Genomic DNA, 22,094 nt, shown 5'->3' with positions numbered 1-22,094 from the left:
GATGCACACGTGGAAACATACATGTGGACTAACATGGTTCAGACTGTTATCACAGCCTAAAAAAGGACACGTTAACCAATTTCTTACATATTTGTGTTTAGTTTCTACAACATGGTCATGTGCTAGGACTATTTAAGCAATCCATTGTATTTTTCCTTTCCCAAAATCAGAGGTGAAAACAAAGGACATAGGTTAATAACTTGCCCTTTTGGAATTATAAGCTATGTATTCTAGGAACCCCATAATACACTTTGGGTGGACTGTTGGCATTTTTTACGATTATGGACCTTTGTCTAACATCACGGTAGTTCACATTTTCTAGCAAATGCCAAGTAACACCAGGTACACACTGGAATACTCAAATGGTGGCCAGTGTTATCAAGAGCCTTCAAAGAACATTATGCTAAACTAAGGAATCCCAGTGCTGCAAAAATACCAAAATGGCAATGTCCATTACAGATGCCAGATTCCAACCAAAAGCATGGTATGAATGAAAGGAAGAAAAATATTTACTTTCTTTCTATAAAACACATATTTGATGTATGTACATATTTACAAATTACCTAACAGAGAGCTTATACATGGTATGGACTGATGTTAAGAAAGGAGTTAATTATTAAAGTAATAGTCCACAGGTTACACTGTGGTGAACAGTCCAGAAAAACATATATATACACACATATAGATATGGACAATGTGCTCATTCACACAGTCGTGTCCCATTCTTTGCGACCCCCACAGACTGTAGCCTGCCAGGCTCCTCTGTCCAAGGGATTGTTCCAGTCAGAATTGAACTCAGGTCTCCTGAGTTTCCTGCTTTGCAGGCACTGTGGAGGAGGAAATGGTAACCCACTCCAGTATTCTTGCCCATAAAATCCCATGGATAGAAGAGCATGGCGGGCTATAGTCCACAGGTTTGCAGAGAGTCAAACAGGACTGAGTGACTGAGCACTCTACCTACTGCTGAGCCACCAAGGAAGCCTATATATATAAACACACACACATATATATATGCATATGTATACATTTTATAGACACACACACAGGGCACCCACTAGGGCAAAAGGGCGAATCCACACCTTATCCCAACATTCTCATTAATTCACACTATACTTTTCAAAGGCAAATATTAATACTCTACTGATAAGGAAACAGGTTAAAAGAGATTAAGAAATACTCCAAGGTCTCAAGCTCTCAAGTGCTAAAGCCATTTCAAAACCTAGCCTCGCTGATATATACACGCCAAGGGGTCGAGAAGAGAATGAATGGCAAGAAAGGAAACGTTTCTCAAGGGTGCTATGCTCAGCTGAGGGCCGGGGAGGGAAATCTAGAATATATTCTCTCAATAGACAACCCTTCAGATATTTTTCTGGGCCACCCTCAGAATCCCAACTGACCAAGCAGATCTGGACCTAAGACAGTGAGCAGTACCCAAACTCAGATGGCTGGCGGAATGAGTGAATGAACAAAGAGTTGGTCCAGTGCTGCCCTTCTGAGAAACCAGCCCTGTGTCAGGTCCTGGCCAGCCAAGGACGACTCTGGTCAGGTGCCGTCTCAGGTGGCCAGGAACCCGGCATCCGCAGTCAGACCTGACCCGGGCCCTCAAGCCTTGCAGAGGTAGAGAAGGCCCTTCTGAGCGACTCCTAGAGGAGCCTTGGCGGGACATTAACCTGCAGCTTCACCCCAAATTGTATCGCTCTGGACTCTGCCTAAGCCTGCCTCAACCGACCGGAGTGTGGGCAGCAAGGGACAAGCTGAGAAGCATAATCAAAGAATACAGACGTGGAGACCAACAGAAACGGAGGTACAGACACAGAAAGACGTATCTGAAAGAGGCCAGTCCATCAGGGCAACCCTTGGGTAACGCCGGAAGGGCGGCGCTCGAGGGGCAAGCAGGCGCCAATTGGCCGGGGACAGAGATTTCCGGCCAGATGGGCAGTTGGCGAAAGTGGCTTGCAGCCTCGGGAGGCTCGCATGCAGGGGTGTTCGGCTGAGCTTACCTATCTCTCCCGCCCGCCAAACGGAAGCGAGGGTTACTACCTCCCACCATCAGTTGCCACTCACTGCCCTGAGCCTCGCGCAGGCGCAGCCTGTGGGGCGGTGACCCAAGGCCTCACAGCCAATCGCAGAAATGGAGGGGCGGACCAAGAAAGGCAGCCCCGCCTTCTCGCTCGCGTTCATTCCTCCCGCTGCTTTCCAGGTGCAGGATAGGCGGGGCGAAGGGCGGTGGGGCCGGAAGTGGGTTTTAGTAACCCGGAAGGGGAGTTCTTTCTTGGCTGTAGTGTTGATATCTTCCAGCTGCTGCTTGTTCTGCGGCTGAGGGTATCATCGCGAAAGGATGGTGTGCGAAAAATGTGAGTTAAGGAGACTTTTCTCCGGGAAAAAGAGGCTGGGAGACCCTAATTCGAACTCCCTGGGAACTTTGCCTTTCTCTGTTTTACTTTCGGCCACAGGCCTCCGATTCTTGTCTCTGTCCTTCTGTCTTGCTATTTGACCGTTCCGGCCCCTCCCCAATGACCTACAGTCCTGTATCTGTTGGATTCGGGGTGGTCTCAGTTTTGCCCCGTTTTGTCTATTTCGGTTGCTTCCGCTCGACCCCGGCTATCATCCTGTACTGCTTCTTGACAGGCTCCCTCGCTTCACAGACCCTCAGGGTTGGAATGGATCTTAAAAATCACTTCCACAACATCTGGAGTTGCTGGATTTAGCAAATAAAAGTACCCGACGCCCAGTTAAATTTGAATTTCAGGTAAACAACGAATAACTTTTAGTGTGAATATGTCCTATGCAGTATTTGAGACTTGGCCTTGTTTGCTGCTCCTTACTACTATTAAGTGCTTTGTCCCAAAGCACGCACTTTTATGACATTTTTTACTGAAAAAGTATTCTTTGTTTATCTGAAATTTAAATCTCACTGGGTGTCCTGTGCTTTATCTAACAAGCCTAAATGAGGATCCCACCCAATGACTTAAGTGCTCTTTGCATGAATGCCTAGAGTACTGAGGCACGGGGCTAGGAGAATCTTACCATCTTCAAAGAAGTCCCTGTAGTTTTCACTGGCTTTTAGAGAAGTCTTTCCTCCTTATGGACTTCCCTGATGGCTCAGAATCTATAGAATCTGCCTGCAGTGCAGGTAGACCCGGGTTCCGTCCCGCAGTCCGGAAGATCACCTGGAGAAGGAATGGCAACCCACTCCGGTATTCTTCACTGGAGAATTCCATGAACAGAGCAGCCTGGCAGGTTACAGTCCGAGGTCGCAAAGAGTCAGACAGGACTGAGCGACTAACACTTTCCTCCTTATAGTTGCCATTTGGTGACTCTAATGCTAACCCTTGAGAGTTCTAGAAAATATGATTTTTTGACTTCACAAACTGGTTATAGGTTTAAAAAGAGCTGTCATATCCTCAAATACCTTTTTCCTACCGTTAGGTATGTCTGACTCTTCTGTAAAAAAGATTCAAGTTCTCATATCCTGATAATTAACATGATCCGTTTTGTTTCTGTCCCCACAGTGTATAAAACTTTGAACACAGATGCCCGTGAGTTTGAATCACAGTTTTTATATTAAGTGAAAGAATGACCATGGATGGTTTCTTTATTAAATTCTCAGAGTACAGAAAATAATTTGATGTTTTTATATTTGGAGCCTGGCATTCGGGAGGACCCCCCCCCCCCCCACAATAAAGCCTCAGCTTACGTTTTAAACTTCATTTTTGCTAACCCTTATTTTCTTCGCTTCAGCCAAACCAAACTGTTTTGTATGCCTGGATGTACATAACCCTGAGTTTTCCATGCCTTTCCGCAGGATGTGTCATTTTTCCAGGTTACCTTCATCCTCTTTTCTCCTCTTACCAGTGCCATTGCCACTAACCCTCTCTATTGCCTTTCCCACAAAGGTTTCCTGGATTTCCCTGATCAACGTTATTTTTTTCTTCCATGGGATTTCTCCTAATACTACAATTCTGAATTGTTATACCTGTTATTTTCCAGCTTATATTTTAGTTGAATAGTTCTTAACTTTTGGGGATGGTTCTCTCAGCCCTCTGAGAATGTGATGAAAGCTATGGACTTAGTATAGTCTACTTAAAAATGAATATACAAAAAGTTTGTGTACGGTTTTATCTTATTCATATATCGTCTGTGGCCCACCTGTGAGAATCAGACTATGAACTACTGTTAGGGAAATCAGCGTGCTATAAACTCCTTAAAATCTAGACCTTTATCTAATTCATTTTACTTTTCTCTGTACTTTGTACAATGGCTTATACATCAGAGATGCTTAGTAAATATTTATGGATTGAATAGGTTTATCAGATTTGTTTATACATGTGCAGTTCAGTTCAGTTGCTCAGTCATGTCCGACTCTTTGCAGAGGAAGCCTATTATAAGCCATCCTGTTATCCACAAATTTGACTTGAGAGTCAGTTATCCGTTGCCACAGTTATCTTAAGTCTCAGTTCAGTGGCCCTGACCCCAACATTATCAGGCTTGTACATATTATGACTGGTGATACCATTATGAACTTTAGGCACAATGTAGTGTATTTATTAGAGAGTAAACACTAATCCCCCTTGTTTTTACTATCTTTTTATAACAGGTGAAAAGAAACTTGGTACTGTTATCACTCCAGATACATGGAAAGATGGTGCAAGGAATACCACAGGTATTTTTCCTTTTAGAACATAGATACTGAATCAGATTCTTCCTGTGAATAATGTTTTCATTTTCACATTATTTGTAAGATGAAATATTGTTATATGTACAGCATACTTCATTTATTAAACATAAGAATACTAGATCTCCCAACAGTTTAATATATTCTTCTATTTTGCTCTTTCAGTGATGTGTTAGGGTTCCTGATTTAGTAGAAAGGAAATAGCAAAATAATTAAATGAATTTTAAGCAACAAGTGCATCATAGTATTAATAGTTGATTTGATTAAGCTTAATTAGGGTTAGTATTGAAAGCCCCTTTTCCTCACCTGATTTCTATATTCTTGAACAAATTATGTAAATATTTTCACCATCATAATCATTAAATACAGTGAGGATTTTTTCAGAGGGAACAAAAAGAAATATTTTCATTATTCAATGTCACTGGCAGTAAAGTAGTACTGTCTGGATTTTACATTAGATAGAGTAAATATAGACCCATTCCCAAAGTCCTACATTGAGTCTGAGGAATAAGATGATTGCTTTTTTCCCACCACCACACCCTGCCCCCCATCCCTAACCATGCTGTGAAGCATGCAGGATCATAGTTCCCTGATTAGGGATCGAATCCACCCCCTTGGCAATGAAAGCGTGAAGTCTTAACCATGGACTGCCAGGGAATTCCTATAATGATTGCCTTTTATCCAAATTTTATTCTCCTAGTAAAAAATTGTTTTATTTTTAAGTAGTGTCTTTAAGACTTGGCTTTTAAATGAAGATTTTTGAAAATGTTGATATAGGCTAGTCTACCTGGAATGTTAGGTCCATGAATCAAGGCAAACTGGAAGTGGTCAAACAGGAGATGGCAAGAGTGAACATCAACATTTTATGAATCAGTGAACTAAAATGGACTGGAAGGTGAATTTAACTCAGATGACCATCATATCTACTACTGTGGGCAAAAATCCCTTACAAGAAATGGAGTAGCCATCATAGTCAACAAAAGAGTCCAAAATGCAGTGCTTGGATGCAATCTCAAAAACAACAGAATGATATCTGTTCGTTTCCAAGGCAAACCGTTCAGTATCACAGTAACCCAGGTCTGTGCCCCAACCAGTAATGCTGAAGCAGCTGAAGTTGAACAGTTCTATGAAGACCTACAAGACCTTCTAGAACCAACACTCAAAAAAGATGTCCTTTTCATTATAGGGGACTGGAATGCAAAAGTAGGAAGTCAAGGAATACCTTCAGTAACAGGCAGATTTGGCCTTGAGGTACAAAATGAAGCAGGTCAAAGGTTAACAGTTTTGCCAAGAGAACTCACTGGTCATAGCAAACACCCTCTTCCAACAATACAAGAGAAGACTGTAAACATGGACGTCACCAGATGGTCAATACCGAAATCAGATTGATTATATTCTTTGCAGCCAAAGATGGAGAATCTCTATACAGTCAGCAAAAACAAGACCAGGAGCTGACTGTGGCTCAGATCATGAACTCCTTATTGCCAAATTCAGACTTAAATTGAAGAAAATAGGGAAAACCACTAGACCATTCAGGTATGACCTAACTCAAAACTGTTAGGATTATACAGTGGAAGTGACAAATAGATTCAAGGGATTAGATCTGATAGAGAGAGTGCCTGAAGAACTCTGGGCAGAGGTTCATGATATTGCACAGGAGGTAGTGATCAAGACCATCCCCAAGAAAAAGGCAAAATGGCTGTCTGAGGTGGCCTTACAAATAGCTGAGAAAAGAAGAGAAGCTAAAGGCAAAGGAGAAAAGGAAAGATATACCCATTTGAATGCAGAGTTCCAAAGAATAGCAAGGAGAGATAAGAAAGCCTTCCTCAGCGATCAATGCAAAGAAATAGAGGAAAACAACAGAATGGGAAAGACTAGAGATCTCTTCAAGAAAATTAGAGATACCAAGGGAACATTTCAAGCAAAGATGGGCACAATAAAGGACAGAAATGGTATGGACCTAACAGAAGCAGTAGATATTAAGAGGTGGAAGAACTATACAAAAAAGATATTCATGACCCAGATAACCACAATGGTGTGATCACTCACTTAGAGCCAGACATCCTGGAGTGCAAAGTCATGTGGGCCTTAGAAAGCATCACTACGAACAAAGCTAGTGGAGGTGATGGAATTCCAGTTGAGCTATCTCAAATCCTAAAAGATAATGCTGTGAAAGTGCTGCACTCAGATTGCCAGCAAATTTGGAAAACTCAGCAGTGGCCACAGGACTGGAAAAGATCAGTTTTCATTCCAGTGCCAAAGAATGTCACACTACTGCACAATTGCACTCATCTCACATGCTAGCAAAGTAATGCCCCAAATCCTCCAAGCCAGGCTTCAACGGTATGTGAACCATGAACTTCCAGATGTTCAAGCTGGTTTTAGAAAAGGCAGAGGAACCAGAGATCAAATTACCAACATCTGTTGGATCATTGAAAAGGCAAGAGAGTTCCAGAAAAACATCTATTTCTGCTTTATTAACTATACCAAAGCCTTTGACTGTGTGGATCACAACAAACTGGAAAATTCTTCAAGACATGGGAATACCAGACCACCTGACCTGCCTCTTGAGAAATCTGTATGCAGATCAAGAAGCAACAGCTAGAACTGGACATGGAACAACATACTGGTTCCAAATCAGGAAAGGAGTATGTCAAGACTGTATTATTGTCACCCTATTTTTTAACTCATATGCAGAGTACATCATGAGAAACGCTGGGCTGGCTGAAGCACAAGGTGGAATCAAGATTGCTGGGAGAAATATCAGTAACCTCAGATATGCAGTTGATAACCACCCTTATGGCAAAAACTGAAGAACTAGAGAGCCTCTTGATGAAAGTAAAAGAGGAGAGTGAAAAAGTAGGTTTAAAACTCAACATTCAGAAATCTAAGATCATGGCGTCTGGTCCCATCACTTCATGGCAAATAGATGGGGAAACAATGGAAACAGTGAGAGACTTTATTTTGGGGGGCTCCAAAATCACTGCAGATGGTGATTTCAGCCATGAAATTAAAAGACACTTCTTGGAAGAAAAGTTTTGACCAACCTAGACAGCATATTAAAAAGCAGAGATATTACTTTGCCAACAAAGGTCCATCTAGTCAAGGCTATGGTTTTTCCAGTAGTCATGTATGGATGTGAGAGTTGGACTATAAAGAAAGCTGAGCACTGAAGAATAGGTGCTTTTGAACTCTGGTATTGGAGAAGACTCTTGAGAGTCCCCTGAACTGTGAGGAGATCCAACCAGTCCATCCTAAAGGAAATCAGTCCTGAATATTCACTGGAAGGACTGATACTAAAGCTGAAACTCCAGTACTTTGGCCACCTGGTGCAAAGAACTGAGTCATTTCCAAAGACCCTGCTGCTGGGAAAGATTGAAGGCAGGAGGAGAAGGGGACGATGAGAAGGAGGATGAGAAGATTGGATGGCATCACCAACTTGATGGACATGAGTTTGAGTAGGCTCTGGGAGTTGGTGATGGACAAGGAGGCCTGGCATGCTGCAGTACATGGGGTCACAAAGAGTCGGACATGATTGAGCAACTGAACTGATTGGTTAGAAGTCAAAAAATGAACTTTCTGATTGTTAAATGTTGCATGGTTATGTTATTATGTGAAATGTAGAGAAATAACCCACTAAAGTGTGTGTATATTTCTATGCAGAAAGTGGTGGAAGAAAGCTGAACGAAAATAAGGCTTTGACCTCAAAAAAAGCAAGGTAAGTAAAAGAGTATCTGTAAAGCTGTCATAAATTTCTACTCTTTTTACTATTAAGTGTATTGGAATGAATTTGTTTTGCCTCATTCTGTTGTAAGAAAGCATAGACTTAGGTACTTCCCAGGGTGTATAACCAAGCTATCTGTTACATCCTATTGGTTTCACCCTGTTCTTTTCACTGTATCAATATATGAAGATATTATATGTTATTTTTATAATTTGACCAGAAAATAGTACTTATTTTTACTAGTTCTTAGTTTTTCTGTGAATCACAGGCAGCAGACAAATGTGGACAGATCATGAGCTCTAAAGTCAGACATAAATTTGAATGTAGACTTTGTTACTGTCTAGTTCTATAACTTTAAGCAAGTCAAAACAGTTCCTTAACTTTCCTGAACATTGCTTTTTTACCGAGGAATGGGGATAAAAATGTCTCCCACCATAAAAACAATTTTTGACACCATGCTCTACTATATTCAGTTTTTAAAGCCCCATAAATTCTTCCAGCTGCCATCCATTTTCTTGCTTCCTTTTATAGCAGAAGTTTTCAAAAGCTGTATCTAGAGAGTACTTTCCCAGTGTCCTTAAGTTCTGTTTACTCCTTCAGCTACTGTAGTCAGGCCTCCATCTCTACCACACTTATAAACCTACTCTTGTCAAGATCACACATGATCTTTGAAACTGTTGGCTGCTTCTCAGTTATTACCTTTCTTAACCTTTAACAGCGTGCTGTCTCTCTCTCTCCTTTTTTTGCAACCATTTATTCTCTTGGCTTTGAGATACCACATTCTCCTTTCCTCTTAACTCACTAACTGTTCCTTCCAGTGCTGTTCTCAATCCAGTGCTTCTAGACTCAATCCTAGACATTTTTTTTCCCATTTATAAATTTGCTATCTCTCTTCAAGTGACTTTAGTCCAGCACCTTTGAATTCAAGCTGTATGTTAATGACTTCCACATGTATATCTCATCATGACTCCTCTGAACTCCAGCCATATATCCAGTTGCCTCCTTGACTTTTCTAATTTGATGTTTGACAGGCATCCTCCTTTTCCTTCAGTCTAATCATAGTCTTCTCATCATGGCTCTGGGGTTCAATCTACTTGTACAAACCAAAATTCCTTACTGATTTCTTCATTTCATTCGCTTCCCATATCCATTAGCAAGTTCTATGGCTCTGCTACCAAAAAGTAACCTGAATCCACCTTCTGTTCATCTCGCTGCTAGTACCCTCTTGTAAACCATCATTATTATTTCTTATTGAATACTGTAATAACTTCTGTCTCCCTGTTTCCTCTCTGATTCCCTATACTTCATTCTCATAATAATTACCATGGTTCCTTAAAGGATAAGTAACTCCTTTGCTTGGGTTTCTTTTTACATTGAATAAAATCCAGGCCCTGTGCCATGGTCTCATGGGGTCCTGTATGGTGTGGCCCCTCCTACCTCTGTGACTTCCCATGAAGCCAACTCTTGATTCAGATTTGCCAAGCATACTCTCACTGGAAGAGGTTTTGCTTACTGTGCCCTCTTCCTGGAACTCGTCCCTAAGAGCTCACATAGCTGGCTCCTGGTTACTTGAGTCGCAACTGAAATGTCATTTCTCCAGAGACAGTCCCTAGTTCAGTTCAGTTCAGTTGCTCAGTCGTGTCCGACTCTGCAACTCCATGAATTGCAGCATGCCAGGCCTCCCTGTCCATCATCAACTCCCAGAGTTCTCTCAAACTCAGGTCCATTGAGTCAGAGATGCCATCCAGCCATCTCATCCTCTGTCATCTCCTTCTCCTCCTGCCCACGATCCCTCCCAGCATCAGAGTCTTTTCCAATGAGTCAACTCTTTGCATCAGGTGGGTAAAGTATTGGAATTTCAGCTTTAGCATCAGTCCTTCCAAAGAACACCCAGGGCTGATCTCCTTCAGAATGGACTGGTTGGATCTCCTTGCAGTCCAAGGGACTCTCAAGAGTCTTCTCCAACACCACAGTCCAAAAGCATCAATTCTTTGGCACTCAGCTTTCTTCACACTCCAACTCTCATATCCATACATGACTACTGGAAAAACCCTGAACTTGACTAGATGGAACTTTGTTGGCAAAGTAATGTCTCTGCTTTTGAATATGCTATCTAGGTTGGTCATAGCTTTTCTTCCAAGGAGTAAGCGTCTTTGAATTTCATGGCTGCAGTCACCATCTACAGTGATTTTGGAGCCCCCCAAAATAAAGTCTGACACTTTCCACTGTTTCCCCATCTATTTCCCTAACCAGCATCTAAACTAATGTCTTCCTTCCTTCCTTCCTTCCCCTCCTGTCCACCACAATATCCTCTGAATTTTCTCTACAACAGGTATTACTATCTTAAAAATGTGGTTTTCTCCTTACTTACTGTCTGTCTCCTCTCACAAATGTCAACTGGATGAGGACAGAAGCTTTGTCAAGTTCATCTTTGGCTTTTAATAATAAAGCTTCTAATACATAAAGTGCCTTACACATAAAGGTGTTTATTAAATAATGAGTATAAATTAGCATAATAGACTTAAACCTCAGTGCATTGTCTCATTGGGTATTGTTGACTGACCTGTTGATGTCTTCTGAGATCATTCAGTTATTATTGACCAAGTTGTTCTTTAACAGAGCATACAGTTTTAGGTCCTAGTTCCTTTATGCTCCCAAACTTACTTCAGTGTCATTAATAAGTAGCTATTACTTTTGGGTATTTTAAATGTCTCACTTTGGGAAGTGTACATAATATTTCTGAGATATTAAAATGTACATTTTGGAAAAATATACAGTTCTAAGAAAAAGTAATCTCTAGACTTGTACATGCAAACAAATTGAGCTTGTTATTCAAAGGAAGAGTCAGGTTCACTCTTAACTTCCCTTGTGGGAAGTAAAGTGACATTCTTTTGGATTTAGAAAAATTAACCTTTGAAAATGAGCTATTGTATTGTACCCAAGAGAAGAAACCAGGTCTGGACAGTATTGGTGTTCAGTATATGAGTTCAGTTACAAAAAGTTACTGCCAATTTGATGGGAAGTATTTCCTCTAAAATTATCTTGTGCACCAGTTACAGTAAGGTGACATTTTCATTTAATAGAAACTTTTTATCCAAAAAAGTTTACATCAGTTAATTGAAAATATCAGCTAAACTAGGCGGTCATGAAGAGATACACATACCTTATTTTAAGTCAAAGCGCATAACTATACATATATTTCATCAATCATTTTACATTGAGACAAGGCTTTTTGAATATGAATCTACTTTTATCATTTGCCTTATATAAATCATAACCAGAATATATATTTTCAGCATCTTTAAAGTAGCTCAAGAACTGACACTTCAAGTGCCAAGCCCTTCCATTTTGAATTTTTTCTCAATTTGAGTTTTCTTACCCATGACTAATGCTGTAGCAGTTTTCATGATACACTCTTTTCTGGTCGTCAAAGCATTCACTTAGTTTTTAGTAGAATTGGTTACTATTTTTGTACTCTTCATTTCATGAGTTTCCATAATGTTTAATTGTAACACTTGAATAGATTGACAAATACAACTCTGATAAGCAGGTTTGGGATTAAGTACAGATGACTCTTTATAAGCATACAGCTTACGTGGAAGGGGCAGAAACGTGCAGGTATGTTAAGAGAGTAGCCAGTTAGAAGAGTGCTATGCTATCAATTGGAGAGTTTTATAGAGGGACCAGAAAGCATAGATTAATCACATTTGTTGCTTAAGTGAGGTTATTTAAGAGTATTTCTATCGTACTGTACATTTTTCTTTCTTTAAAAAAAACTCTAGGTTTGATCCGTATGGAAAGAATAAGTTCTCCACTTGCAGAATTTGTAAAAGTTCTGTACACCAACCGGGTTCTCATTATTGCCAGGGCTGTGCCTACAAAAAGGGTGAGTTTCTCTCAATACCACGTTTATATTCATATCAAATGTACTTCTTTTGATACTGATTTGGATAAAACAGTATAAGAGTAGCCCTTCATAAAACTTATTTGTCAGATAAATGCTCTTTTTTCTAAGGCAAAGTATACAGAACTTGTCATAGTTGAAAGTATATTCGTTTTCTCTTTTCTGATGCTGTTTAATTTTTTTTTTTTTTAACCTTCACCAGTGACTTAAATAAACCAAATCATTGATATTAGTTAAATATTTGATTGGTATAATTAGTTGTTGTTAACACTTGATTGCTTACATGAGTTTTCTGTTTGTTTGTTTGTTTTAGGCATCTGCGCTATGTGTGGAAAAAAGGTTTTGGATACCAAAAACTACAAGCAAACGTCTGTTTAGATGTATTGACATTTCAGGTTTTCCGTATGACTTTACTTTTTGCTTTGAATTTTCAAGGCATAAGTTAGATGTTCAAGTTACAAGATAACAAGTCTTAAGACAAATAAACCAGGGAAGTAGACTGGTATTCTTTCTTTTGCTGTCAAGAAGTTCAGCAGCAATGTAACTAGTTTTCTGCCTTAAGCTTTTCTTTACAAACATCTTATTTAACTGGAGTAAGTAACAAATCTAACAAAAATATTTTCCTAGTTCTGTATGCACTTTTTAATTTATCATATAATTTTTATTCTTTTTCCCTCTACGTTATAGATATTGCAAAAGTAAGAAGGAAGTTATTGATATATGGCTTTGAATTTGGCATTCAGACTTGTGATCCTTCCCTTGTTCCCTTTTGGTTGTGTAGTTTCAGGATCAGCAGTTCCTTAATTAATCACAGCATCATAGGGCATTCAAATATCTGAGCCCATTATTGTTAAATAGTTCCTTAAATAAATTAGCCCAGACCCAAATTAAACAAAAGTTTTTTTATGTTATTTTTTATTCATTTGTGAAGCCAAAGTGTCAATACCTTTCATATGAGAATAGGAACTCAAGGGACAACCCACATATGTTCAAAAAAATACAAAGGATTTCAGAAAAACACATATCACCTTGAATTCAGACCATCATGAAAGCCAGAACGTTGTGCATCCATAATGATGTATAGTGAACGAATCACCATTCTTTGGGAAAATGCTTTGAAGCAGACACCAAACATTTTTTTAACCTCCTCTTCTAAATACACAAAGCAAACATTTTGACTCTTTTTAAAATATATATATATAATATAGACTGCTAAAAGACTACTTTGAGATTTCTTTTTTTTTAAATTATACAGTTGTTGATTTACAATGTTGTGTTAATTTCTGCTGTGTACAACAGAATGATTCAGTTGTATGTATATATACATTGTTTTTAAAATTCTTTGCCATTATAGTATATCACAAGATATTGAATACAGTTCCCTATACTCTGCAGTGAGAGATATTGAATACAGTTCCCTGTACTCTGCAGTGAGAGATATTGAATACAGTTCCCTGTACTCTGCAGTGAGACCCTGTTGTTCATCCATTCTGTGTGTCTGCTAACCCCAAACTCCCAATCCATCTCCCCACCGCACAGCCCCCTTGGCAGTCACAAGGTTGTTCTCTTTGTGAGTCTGTTTGTGTTTCTTAGATAGGTTCGTTTGTGTCATATTTTAGATTCTGCCTTTAAGTGACATCATATGGTATCTGTCTTTCTGACCTCACTTACTACAGTGATCTCTAAGGCCGTCATGTTAATTGGACATTATTTCATTCTTTTAGTGGCTGAGTAATATTCCATTGTATGTGTGCAGTCTTTTGAGTTGAAGTTTTGTCTGAATATATGCCCAGTAGTTGGATTGCTGGATCATATGTTAGTTCAATTTTTAGTTTTTTGAGGAACCTTCATACTGTTTTCCATAGTGACTGTACCAACTCATATTCCTACAAACAGTGTAGGCGAGTTCCCTTTTCTCCACACCCTCTCCAGCGTTTGTTGTTGGTAGATTTTTTAATAATAGCCTTTCTGACTGGTGTAAGGTGGTACTTCATTGTGGTTTTGATTTGCTTTTCTCCAATAATTAGTGACGTTGAGCATCTTGTCATGTGTCTGTTGGCCATCTATACGTTGTCTTTGGAGAAGTGTCTAGGCCTGTTTTTTGATTGGGTTGTTCAGGTTTTGTGTTGAATTATATGAAGTGTTTGTGTATTTTGGAAATTAAGCACTTGTCAGTCACATCATTTGTAAATATTTTCTCCCAGTCTGTAGGTTGTTCTTTTCATTTTGTATATGATTTCCTTTGTTATACAAAAGCTTATAAGTTTGATTAGGTCCGATCGGTTTAATTTTGCTTTTGTTTCTATTGCTTTGGTAGACTGACCTCTGAAACGTTGGTACGATTTATTTCAGAGAATGTTTTGCCTGCATTCTCTTTTAGGAGTTTTATGGTATCAGTGTCACATCTTATACTTAAGTGTTTAGGCCATTTTGAGTTTATTTTTGTGTATGGTGAGAGGCTGTGTTCTGTGTGTTCTAACTTCATTGATTCACATGCAGCTGTCCAACTTTCCCTTAACACTACTTGCTGAAGAGATTGTCTTTTTTCCATTGTATATTTTTGCCTCCTTTGTTGAAGATCAATTGACCATAGGTGTGTGGGTTTATTTCTGGGCTGTCTGTTCACTTTCAGGTTTCAGACAAAGCCTTTTCTTTTGCTGCCTTTAGAAGTACAGGACTTCTGCTTTTGAAACAAGCTAACTGTGGGAGGCCAAAAAAAGTATTCCCCATTGCCAAGTGCAGTATAAATATGTATCACTATAAAATGGTAGACTAGATACAATGATGATACACATGGTATAGATACCACATTTTTATTTGTTTTAAAATTACTGTGGAAAGTATTTAAAGTTTTAACTGTTTAATTTTATCTATAAGGTTTTTTCCCCCTAGGATACGTTCTTATTCTTACCCAGAAAGATCACAGCGATAATGCAAAATAGAATAACAATAGCTCTGAGGGCAAAAAGTATCTTCTCATGCTTTAATTTGGGATTTTAAACTAAAATCAACACAAGGGACACATAATAGGACCTGGTTAAGAGAGTAACCCAGATGCATTAAGAGCTGCATTGGTCAACTTTGGGAAAGTACATTTTTCAGGTATCAACTGGGATGTGGATTTCCACAACTCATATTTCCTATTCATGCCCGACTAGCCTTCTACTGTAAATGATCCAATGGCCAGACTCAGGTTGTTCTATGAAGATATTTGTCAGTGTTATACCTCAGAGTAGTATAAGTGTTATAAACCTTCATATTGTTGAAATAACAATGTGACTGCCGTAAGTTGAATAGAAGAAAGTCCCAAAATAAAACATATTTTTAAAAAGAAAATAAAAAATAGAAAATATAACATTAACATGACAGGATTAAGATCATATTTAGCTTTTATCAAGTTAAATAACATTTTTTTTTAAATCTCATTGTTTTTAATGTATGTATGTCAGAAACAAATACCAACAGAACACTTCTTAAGTGCTTTCACTCATTAAAATATGCAGCCATCAAAATAATACAAGATTTATGTATTTGTGCAGAAGTTTATGTATATAAATAGAAAACATCTGAAAGCCACTGATACGGTTTTTCTCTGTGGAGTAGAACTAAGGGTTGAGAAAAGAGACTTAACCCTTTACAGCCTCATGCCAACTACTTAGTACTTTTTAGCTTATAATTCCTTTACCTGGGGGAGCAGGAGAGTACTAATAATTTTAGTATCCTAGAAATAAGTATTTACATGCACAGATCTGTATTTATTTTCTGAGAATTTCGAGCAGAAGAAATATATGCATTGTTCTGCCCTTCAGATTGTTAATGTTCCTCCTGTTTCCTTTACCATTTTCTGTCTCCTTACACATTTTTTTGACCACATGATGAATACATTGCAGACATCATAGCCTTTAATACTACATATGTGCTTCATGTGAACAAGCATGTGAAGTATGGTTATCAAATTCAGGAATTTAACATTAATATTTTCATCTAATCTATAGTCCTTGTTCCAGTTCCATTTGTTGTCCCATTGATAAATTTTTTTACAGCTACAGGATCTAACCCAGGGTCATATGTTAGATTATCATGACTCTAATCTGGACCAGTTCTTCAGCCTTTCTTTGTCTTTTATAGTATTTGTTTGGAGAATACGGGACAGTTAAAGTATAGGTTGTGCTTCAGTTTGGGTTTTTCTGATTCTTCCTTATGGTTAGATTTGGATTATGCAGTATGGGCTGAAACCCTGTGAATGGTGTATCCTCTCAGTGTTGTACCCCGGCTGTCAGAAAGTCCCCTCGCCTCTTATTGGTGATGTTAATTTTGTCACTTGAGTAAGATGTTGTCCAGTTTCTCCACTGTATCGTTAGTTCCTGTTTTAACTTTTGCAATTAGTAGATAATTTGTGAGGAGAAACTTTGAGGTTGATTGATGTTCTATTCCTTGTGAAACCTTCCCCTCCTAGATTTAGCATCTCTTGATGATTCTTGTCTGAATAAATTTTTACTGTGATGTTTACAAAATTGTGATTTTTCTACCTACATTATTTCTATATTAATTAGTTGTCATACTACTCTAAAGAAAAGGTTTTGCTTTATCTATTTATCATACGTGTAGAATAAATGCTTTATTTCTGATCACTTGAATATTACTTACAGGTGATTCCTTTTACCCCAAGTAACTTAAATGTGTATTCTCTAAGAATAAGGATATTTTCTTATATAACCACAGCATAATTATCAAAATCAGAAAATTAGCATTAATATAATATCTAATATTTTCCACATTTCACTGGTTGTTCCAGTAATGGCCGGGAAGAGGGGCAGAGGTGAATTGGTCCAGGATTCAATCCAGAATAACACATTCCATTTAGTTGTCAAGCCTCTAGTCTCCTTCAGTCGGGAGCAGCTCTTCAGTCTGTCTCTCAGAAATGTCAAGGGCGTGAAAAACATAGACTGCTTATGTATATGAAGTGTCCCTTAATTTGAGATTTTCTGATGTTTGTTTATGATTAAATTGAGCTTATGTCTTTTTGGCAAGAATATCATAGAAGTGACACTGTTCTTTTCAGTGCCTCGAATCATGGTACTGGTTGTTCCATCACAAGCTGTTCATTTTGATCACTTATTTTTGGTGGTATCTGCTAGATTTTTCCACTGTAAAGTTTCTAATTTTTTTCAAGTTAGCAAGCATTTTGTGGGGAGATACTTTGAGACTGTAAATATTCTGTTTCTCAGCAAACTTTCATACACTAAGTTTAGCATCCAGTGATGCTTCTTGGCTGAATTGTTACTCTGATGGCTGCCAAATGATGGTTTTCCAGTCCTATCATTCCCCCACATTTATTAGTTGGCATTCCAGTATAAAGGAAAGATTCCTTTTCTCACTTCTTTTAGTATGAACTCATAAATTCCTATTTTATTATGTCAAATTGTTCCATATTTGGTCAGTGGGAGACCTGGCTTCTGAGTCTTTTTGACATGTTTTTATCATTCTTTGAGAAATTTCTTACTCTCCAGCCCAAAATGTTCCAAGTTTATCGTGTTGTTTTCCCTTCACCCATCTCTGGAATCAACCATTTCTCCAAAGACCTTTAGTTTCTTTTAGTGGACAATGGTGTTTAGAAACTAAGATCTAGACCTGCTGGCTTGTCATTGCTTACAGGACCCTTCAACAGAAAGAACCAAGAAACGTTTATTAGAAATCACCACTTTCTCTAATACCTTCAATTCCAAACCATCCCCACAGGGTTCTTTCTTGCCTTTACCCATTTGATATTTGTGTCTTCTTCCACAATGAGAACCTGGGTCTCCAGCATCATTATTGCAGAACTCTGAATTGTTTAATATTGCTCATGTATTTTGCAATTAAAAATAGTTTTAAGTTTCTTAAAAATGTAAGTAAGCCAACAGAATGATACATGTGAATGTCATTCATCAGCCTGTTAGTGCAGGAAGAGAGCTTGGGAGCTCTTGTGCTTATGCTGCCTCCCAGATGAATTTGGTAAATGAATAACTGATACTAAATACTTGTTTCGGTTCAGCTAACATTTATTGAATCTATACTATGTTCTCATCCCTAATCAGACTACTTTTATTGGCTCCAAGTTTTTTGCTCATAACCATCAGCAAGAATGTGATAAACCATCAATTAATGTAGTATTATTAAAGTAACATACAGAGAAAATATATTGAAAGAATAGTAACTAAAGAGAGAGACTGTTTCAAAAACAGCAATTCTAACCAAAAAAAAAAAACCAAAAATAAAACCTAGACCAAGGTGATACTCAGAGAATGGAAATGAAGGGACACATTCGAATGACCTGTTAAAAGATTTGACTGCCTTGTTGACTAAATGAGGAAATGAGAAGTTGAGTTATAGTGGGTCTCCTTTATATGGTCTCATAGTAACTTCCTCCACCAGAGGGCAATGGTGTTCTTTCTTGGGTTTTTAATTTTCCATCATGCTAAAAGATTTGCAGTTTTAAACGTACAGATCAAATAGATGGACTTATGTCTCCAACAACATTGTGAAAAGATAGCCAGAGAAACTTGGTCATACAATAAAAATCCTGGACAATATTTATTTACATGTAACAAAGTGAAGTCGCTCAGTCGTGTCCGACTCTTAGCGACCCCATGGACTGCAGCCTACCAGGCTCCTCTGTCCATGGGATTTTCCAGGCAAGAGTACTGGAGTGGGGTGCCATTTACATGTATACATATTCATATAAGTGTATAAAATTTCTGTATATGTATCAACTGGCAGGAAATAATGATTCTTAGAGCCCAGAAATGAAGGAAAGTCCAAAATGTACATTAGTACCAAAGCCTTGAAAGAATTATCTTCCAATCTGTCAGTGTCTAAAACCTACTTAAAGCATCATATGCATAGAAGACAAAGCCTTGGACTTGAGTAAGGTGGGAAGGTTAGATCAGACATAGGTGCATAAAGTACGGATCCCTACAAAGCATTGTTTTCAGTGGATTTACTATAAAACCCCCACTTACACACAAAAAGGCAGCGGAAGTATGTTTTTATCCGAGCCTTAGCCTTGGGAAGACATGGGGTAGAAAATTAAAATCTCTCCTTAATAGGAACAAGAATGAGATAGACATTTTTAGGCAAGCAGGTGAGTTTAAACCAACCAAATCCTCAGTAAAGGACATTCCAAAAGGCATATTTCAGGAAGAAGAAAATGAGCTCAAAAATTAATGAAATACAAGAAAGAATGGTCAATTCCAGAAAATGATAAATATTCAGGTAAGTATAGACAAACATTGATTATGAAACATGTTAACATGTAGTTTGTGGAGTTAATAACTAAAATACTGGAAAATAATAAAATAGTTGATCAGATTAAGTACTCAAGAAGAAAAAGATATTACAAATTTTCAACTTGGTTAAGTTCAAAAATACATTTTAAAGCAGTATATGTTAAAATTTCTTAACAAAGAATAAAATAAAGTGTATTTTCCAAACCAAGGTATATGGAGTAAGGGAGAATATATCAATCCAAAAGAAGTCAAAAAAGGAGAGTGCAAGGAAAAGACATTAGAGAACAGAAGAGACAAAGTAATATGGAAGATATAAATTCAAATGTATCTCTAACACAAATGATGTGAATATATTAAATTTTCCAGTTAAAGGAAACATTCTGTCACATTCTTTTAAAGTTCCAGCCATTTGCTGAATGTGCATTTATAGTAAAAGGATGGGAAAGTATACCAGGCAAATACTAATTAAAAGAAAACTGATGTGGCTATATTAACATAGAGAAAGTAAGTCTTAAGGTCAGGAGCATTGCTAGAGGAAAAAAAGACCACTACATACTGATGAAAGGTTCAAGTTTCCAAGAAGACAAAAACAAGTCTTGGTTATATACTAATATAAGCTAATATACTAACTATAACTAGTATAAGCTAATAGCTTCAAAATAACATAAAGGAAAAATTGATGAAACTGTTTTAGTGAAAGATTTTACATACTTCTTGCACTAATTGATCAAACAGACAAAATATAAAACAGTAGGATTTGAACAATACAGTTAATAACTTGATCTAATGGACACAGAAAAGATCATGTCAGTAACTGAATAATATGCATTGTTAAGCATACAACAGTTACCAAAAAACCATGTACTAAGCCATAAGACAGATGTCAACAATTTTCAGAAATTTGATATCAGAAAGACCAACCTCTAATGATAATGCAGGTTAGAAATCAACAACAGAAAGATAGTTTTTTTTAGAGTCTGTATAGTCAGCCCTCTATCCCTGGGTTCTGCATCCACAAATTCAACCAACCACAGATTGAAAATATTCCCCCCAAAATTTCCAGAAAGGTCTGAAAAGCAAAACTTGATTTGCCATGTGCTGGCAACTACATAGACAGCATTTACACTGTATTTACAACTATTTACATAGTATTATAGGCATTATAAGTAGAGGTGATTCAAAGTATATGGTAGGAAAGGTATACATAGTTTTTTTAAAATATAAATTTATTTAATTGGAGGCTAATTACTTTACAGTATTGTATTGGTTTTGCTATACATTGACATGAATCCGCCACAGGTGTACATGTGTTCCCCATTCTGAACACCCCACCCTCACTTCCCTCCCATACCGTCCCTCTGGGTCATCCAGTGCACCAGCCCCAAGCATCCTGTATCATGCATCAAACCTGGACTGGCGATTCATTTCACATATGATAATATACATGTTTCAATGCCATTCTCCCAAATCATTCTGACTGGTGTGAAATGGTACCTCATTGTGGCTTTGATTTGCATTTCTCTGATAATGAGTGATGTTGAGCATCTTTTCATGTGTTCGTTAGCCATCTGTATGTCTTCTTTGGAGAAATGTCTGTTTAGTTCTTTGGCCCATTTTTTTAATTGGGTCATTTACTTTTCTGGAATTGAGCTGCAAGAGTTGCTTTTTTATTTTTGAGATTAATTCTTTGTCAGTTGCTTCACTTGCTATTATTTTCTCCCATTCTGAAAGGTATCTTTTCACCTTGCTTATAGTTTCCTTTGTTGTGCGGAAGCTTTTAATTTTAATTAGGTCCGATTTGTTTATTTTTGCTCTTATTTCCAATATTCTGGAGGTGGATCATAGAGGATCCTTCTGTGACTTATGTCGGAGAGTGTTTTGCCTATGTTCTCCTCTAGGAGTTTTATAGTTTCTGGTCTTACGTTTAGATCTTTAATCCATTTTGAGTTTATTTTTGTGTATGGTGTTAGAAAGTGTTCTAGTTTCATTCTTTTACAAGTAGGTGACCAGTTTTCCCAGCACCACTTGTTAAAAAGATTGTCTTTTCTCCATTGTATATTCTTGCCTCCTTTGTCAAAGATAAGGTGTCCATAGGTGTGTGGATTTATCTCTGGGCTTTCTATTTTGTTCCATTGATCTATATTTCTGTCTTTGTGCCATACTGTCTTGATGACTGTGGCTTTGTAGGAGAGCCTGAAGTCAGGCAGGTTGATTCCTCCAGTTCCATTCTTCTTTCTCAAGATTGCTTTGGCTATTCGAGATTTTTTGTATTTCCATACAAATTGTGAAATTATTTTTTCTAGCTCTGTGAAAAATACCATTGGTAGCTTGATAGGGATTGCATTGAATCTATAGATTACTTTGGGTAGTATACTCATTTTCACTATATTGATTCTTCCAATCCATGAACATGATATATTTCTCCATCTATTAGTATCCTCTTTGATTTCTTTCACCAGTGTTTTATAGTTTTCCATATATAGGTCTTTTGTTTCTTTAGGTAGATAATAAGTATTTTATTCT

General features: G+C 37.8%; 2 protein-coding genes across 5 annotated transcripts in view; one reads left to right on the top strand and one right to left on the bottom strand.

Annotated features, from left to right (window-relative positions):
- PIGF (phosphatidylinositol glycan anchor biosynthesis class F) overlaps positions 1–22,094 on the bottom strand; it is a 110,281-nt gene that overhangs the window by 28,087 nt on the left and 60,100 nt on the right. The window contains exon 1 of one of the 4 annotated variants that reach the window (XM_069583399.1): positions 2,001–2,222. The exons of 2 other annotated variants lie outside the window; for them this stretch is intronic. The gene's annotated coding sequence lies outside the window, so the exon portion shown is untranslated. Of the gene's footprint in view, positions 1–2,000; positions 2,223–22,094 lie in introns of those variants that run through there. One more of the 4 variants, XM_069583398.1, reaches the window with a different exon arrangement.
- CRIPT (CXXC repeat containing interactor of PDZ3 domain) lies at positions 1,930–13,769 on the top strand. The gene is made up of 5 exons (XM_069583407.1): positions 1,930–2,354; positions 4,598–4,663; positions 8,339–8,393; positions 12,182–12,285; positions 12,617–13,769. Exons 1-5 carry the CDS (start codon positions 2,339–2,341, stop codon positions 12,679–12,681), a joined length of 306 nt encoding a protein of 101 aa, XP_069439508.1. The 5' UTR covers positions 1,930–2,338; the 3' UTR covers positions 12,682–13,769.

The sequence above is a fragment of the Ovis canadensis genome, chromosome 3 (genome assembly GCF_042477335.2).
Source record: "Ovis canadensis isolate MfBH-ARS-UI-01 breed Bighorn chromosome 3, ARS-UI_OviCan_v2, whole genome shotgun sequence".
Lineage (NCBI taxonomy): Eukaryota > Metazoa > Chordata > Mammalia > Artiodactyla > Bovidae > Ovis > Ovis canadensis.
This window is presented reverse-complemented; position numbering and strand designations above follow the sequence as displayed.